At 33.8% G+C, this 4,797-nt stretch overlaps 1 protein-coding gene across 1 annotated transcript in view; it reads left to right on the top strand.

The window, feature by feature from the left end:
- Window positions 1–4,797, top strand: part of LOC107289287 (spermatogenesis-associated protein 7) — a 46,993-nt gene that overhangs the window by 26,293 nt on the left and 15,903 nt on the right. Inside the window, exon 5 of the mRNA XM_015818015.1 lies at window positions 3,844–3,965. Coding sequence (XP_015673501.1) covers window positions 3,844–3,965 — 122 coding nt within the window. The remainder of the gene's footprint in view (window positions 1–3,843; window positions 3,966–4,797) is intronic.

The raw sequence follows: 4,797 nt of genomic DNA on the forward strand, positions 1-4,797 counted from the left end.
GCCAAGATTTCCGCTTATGTGAAGGATCACTCGCAAGAAAGATATATTTTGGTTTGGAGAAGATGGATAGATTATATTGAGCGTAAATATGGGACTAAAAAATATCATTTGGTTTTTGAGTAAATTTTAGAGTATTATGGTTGTATAAAGGTTAGAATATTTTATTTAGTATTATTTTTAATTATTAAAGTGTTGTTATCATTATTGTTTTTAATAATTGTATTGTTTAAAAGAGAGTTAAAGGAGGTTATAGATATGTTATTTTAATAGTTGATTAATGTTAATTAGAGTATGATTATGTTATTGTTAACCCTGTGATTGGCACTGGGAAGTGAGGGGGGAGAGAGGGGGGGTGGAAGGGTGGGAAGGAGAAGGGGGGGATTTATATTGTAAAATTTTATAAAAAATTTAATTAAAAAAAAAGAGGTTGAATTTGAAGTGATTTGTGAAGGGATGACTATTATATAATGAATGTAAAGTGTAAATTAATATTCTTTGAATCTAAATGAACATGTATAGAAATGCACTGTAAGTTGTGATATATTTAACAGGCCTTATGTACAAGTATATATCAGAAGTGTTCATAGCTCTCAAAATTGGCTCAAACTTAATCTTTGCTTAGCAACAGAAAAATATATATTTTATTAGGTAATCAGAGTGATTTTATGGTATAGTAGCTTTCTGTCTGATGGGATTTTCAGTAACCTGTGTTCATTAAGTAATGGATAAAATGTTTTCTTATTCATAACATGATTACTGCTGAGAAATACAGATCCATTAAAATGCTTTACAGGTTATTACATAAAACAGAAAGCATTATGATAAATACTAGTCCTTAATTGAATAATCCATTGTTCTTAATTTGTTAACATTTAAATTTAACAAATCACTCTTCTTAACTTTTTAACATTTGGATTTAATAATTCACTTCCTTAATTTATTAATATTTACTCCATTATAATTCAGAACTTGCAGCTTGGAAGCAGCCTTATGGACAATGGAAAAAAGTAATATAATTAATAGCAAAGCATAAATATTGAGGACTTTTTATGATCGTTGTTAGCCTACAGATATTGAAACCAGGTAGAGAAAAAAATGGTGCAGGAGGAAATTGGCATTATATAATTAAAAGTATAGGCTTTTAAAGTATATAGCCAGTGTGATTTAGCATGGCCTTCCATAGTGTATATTATTATCTGCTTGGAAGAAGTACCATATTACTGGGTAAGTTAAGATCTAAGGGAATCATAGGATATACTATCCATTACTTCTGAGCTGTTATAATTTACACATAAATAGCAATTTTGTTAGAACAAGATAGGAGAGAAATGTTTACTATCTTCCAACCTCTTCCAACCTACCGGTATTTTATCTTCATAGTTATATATTCCCAGATTATTTTCCTCGCCTCCATTGGAACATGATTGTTGAATCCATCTCTTATGATTTACTCATTTGTTCACTTAGCAATCCCACATTCTGGGTTTCAGACCATGTTGTAGCCCAGGATGTAGCAGTGAGACCTATACATTTATGAATGAACGGCTTGCCTTCACAAGTTGTGGGTGCTCCATCACTGGAAGCTTTTAAGAAGAGACTGGATAACCACTTGTCTGGAATGGTATAGCGTCTCCTGCTTGAGCAGGAGGTTGGACTAGAAGACTAGAAGACCTTCAAGGTCCCTTCCAACTCTCTTACTCTGTTATTCTGATTGAGATGTGACAGGTAGTATCTTTATGGTATCCCCAACAATTCAGAGCAGTTAAGGAGGCAGAAATTGAATGGCTCAGTTTCTGGATTTCTGCAGTCATGTTATCCAATTTATTAGGTATCACTTCTATACCTGCAATATTTGGAACTACATTTCCTATATTAATTCCTTCTTACCATGCTCCTATTGTAAACCTTTTCCCTATAGGTAGACAATTTTCTAATATACCAATAGTTTTTTCCCTCCATAATGTCCACTCTGTACAAATTCTTTACACAATGGAATAAGTTAAATATATGAATCTAATTTTTTTTCTTTTCAAGAAAAAAAAATAGATTTCCCAAAATATCTTTTCTCTTTGTTATCAGATTATTTAATCAAAATCGTCATCCTAAAATTCTTTTGCTTTCTTCGGTTCTAATAATTTAATATTGTTAAATTATCTAATAATTTTATTAGGTTATTCAAACTTTAACTTACTTTTGATACAGTGGTTTAAAAATAAACTAGCCATATAAGAAAGCCATATTAACTTATATTCCACCTTCTTCAAATCAAAAGTAACACACATAGGGATGTCCCATAATTTTATATTCACTTAAATGTTTGGCCCAATTTTCAGTTGATTATGTTTCTTTTTCTTCCCTTCCCTTTCCTGGAAATTTTAAATCTCTTTTCTGTATTTTCTTCTCTATGCCTGACTTTACCGTTCTTTTATATATTTTATTTTTTTAAGTGGTAATGTTCTCAGATCAACACATTAAATACCAATGAAAAAGAAAAGTTAAAAGAAAGAAATTATTTGGCTCAATACTGTGAATAATAACAACATCTTACCTGTTACTAAAATTTGCTGAGGGATTGAAATGTGGTGTTTTTTTTTAAAGAAATGGGTTAGATAAGATATTAAAAGGTCTTAATTTAGCTTTATAATAATAATAATGATAAAGTTGGAAGGGACCTTGGAGGTCATCTAGTCCAACCCCCTGCTCAGGCAGGAAACCCTATACCATTTCGGACAAATGGCTGTCCAGTTTCTTCTTAAAAACTTCCAGTGTTGGAGCATTCACTGCTTCTGGAGGCAGGTTGTTTCACTGGTTAATTGTTCTAACTGTCAGGAAGTTTCACCTTAGTTCTAGGTTGCTTCTCTCTTTGGTTAGTTTCCACCCGTTGCTTCTTGTCCTGCCTTCAAGCGCTTTGGAAAATAGCTTGACTCCCTCTTCTTTGTTCAGCCCCTGAGATATTGGAACACTGCTATCATGTCCCCCCTCGTCCTTCTCTTCATTAAACTAGACATACCCAATTCCAGCAACCGTTCCTTATATGTTTTAGCCTCCAGTCCCCTAATCATCTTTGTTGCTCTTCTCTATACTCTTTCTAGAATCTCAACATCTTTTTTACATCGTGGTGACCAAAACTGGATGCAGTATTCCAAGTGTGGCCTTACCAAGGCATTGTAAAGTGTATTAACACTTCACATGATCTTGATTCTATTCTTCTTTTAATGCAGCCCAGCACTGTGTTGGCTTTTTTGGCAGCTGCAGCACACTGCTGGCTCATATTTAAATGATTGTCCACTAGGACTCCGAGATCTCTCTCACAGTTACTACTATTGAGCAAAGTACCCCCTGTACTATACCTTGCCTAAATGTAGAACCTTACTTTTTTCACCACTGAATTTCATTTTGTTAGATAGCGCCCAGTGTTCAAGTCTGTCCAGATCCTCCTTCTCCCAGACTTTTTAAGTCAGGCATGTGGCCCTCAACAACTAGTAATGCAGCCCCACAAGATCATAATGAATGAATGATTTAATATATATTATATTATATATTGTATATTTATTATATTATATATTTTATATCTTGCCCAAGACAATTCCTCTTCATTTAATGTGGCTCAGGCAAGCTAAGTGGTTGGACAAGCTTGACTTAAGTGTATAGTTACACTACGCTAAAGAAAATGCTGAGGAATAGGTAACATCTTGCTGGGTAAAGAAGGATCTGCAAGTAAACACCCAAGCTTGGTGAGCACCAACAACTCTACAGTTCAACCCTGAGCTATAGAAAGTCTCTTTTATTGGAAGATGATAAGGAAAGATGATAGCTCTTTGTGTCAAAACTTTCATATTACAGACAGAGACCAACAGAAAAGAGAGAAGCTTATCAAAGCTGTTGACAAATTCAAGAAAGAAATAGCATTGATCCATTCTACACCACCATGCCATTCTAGAAGTGTTCCCACTAAGAATCACAAAGTAAGATAATATACTGTACTATGTTTTGGAGGCAATTGATAGGAAGTGAATATCTCTCCCAAGGGTCTGTATTCCAGTGTCTGATGAGGGCATGAAAACCGTTTCATTCGTAGACCGAATGAAACATCAATTTGGGGAAAGCTTAATGCTATAATTGTCTACTCTAATAATGGAATATGGACCCATATCCTCAACTTGTTTTCCTAAGGTGCTGAGCGCCTTTATTAGATGCTAGTTCAGCAGCAGTAAGAGCAATCTACTTTCAAACTCTGTGTTGTTTTAATTTATTTCATTTGATTTGATTTTGCTCAGGTTACATTACATTATTATTGCATTAATTAATCAGATTGTGGATTGTGATCAATGTTAAATTTCATTTGTCTTCTCCAACTCTATTTTATCATCTCTTTAGCAAAATGGCCCATGTGACTTGAAATGGTCCTGTGCGTTAAAACTGGTATAAATATCACTAGGATGATGAATCAGTAAAAGTGTTTTTTCCTACTCACATTTTCATCATTTTACCCACCTTCCTCATTAGGTTTGATTTGATTCCCCACCTAGATTTTTGCAAGACCTGTCCATGGAAAACTGAAGCTTCTTTTATAATGTCAGTTCCAGCCTAAAGATAAATTTCTGCTGATTCTAAATCATGTCCTTTTATCATTCTTTTGTAAAGTACTATTTACCTGTCACCAATTCTTGGTCCATAATTGAATGAAGTAGGAAGGAGGGCTACAAGGAGCACTTTACAATGCCTGTGCTTACACAGATTTTTATATGCTTGAGTTTTTCCTCCCACAAGTAGAATGTATCTTTGCTTTTTTTTTTT

The sequence above is a fragment of the Protobothrops mucrosquamatus genome, unplaced genomic scaffold (assembly GCF_001527695.2).
Source record: "Protobothrops mucrosquamatus isolate PMUCROS unplaced genomic scaffold, P.Mucros_1.0 scaffold665, whole genome shotgun sequence".
Lineage (NCBI taxonomy): Eukaryota > Metazoa > Chordata > Lepidosauria > Squamata > Viperidae > Protobothrops > Protobothrops mucrosquamatus.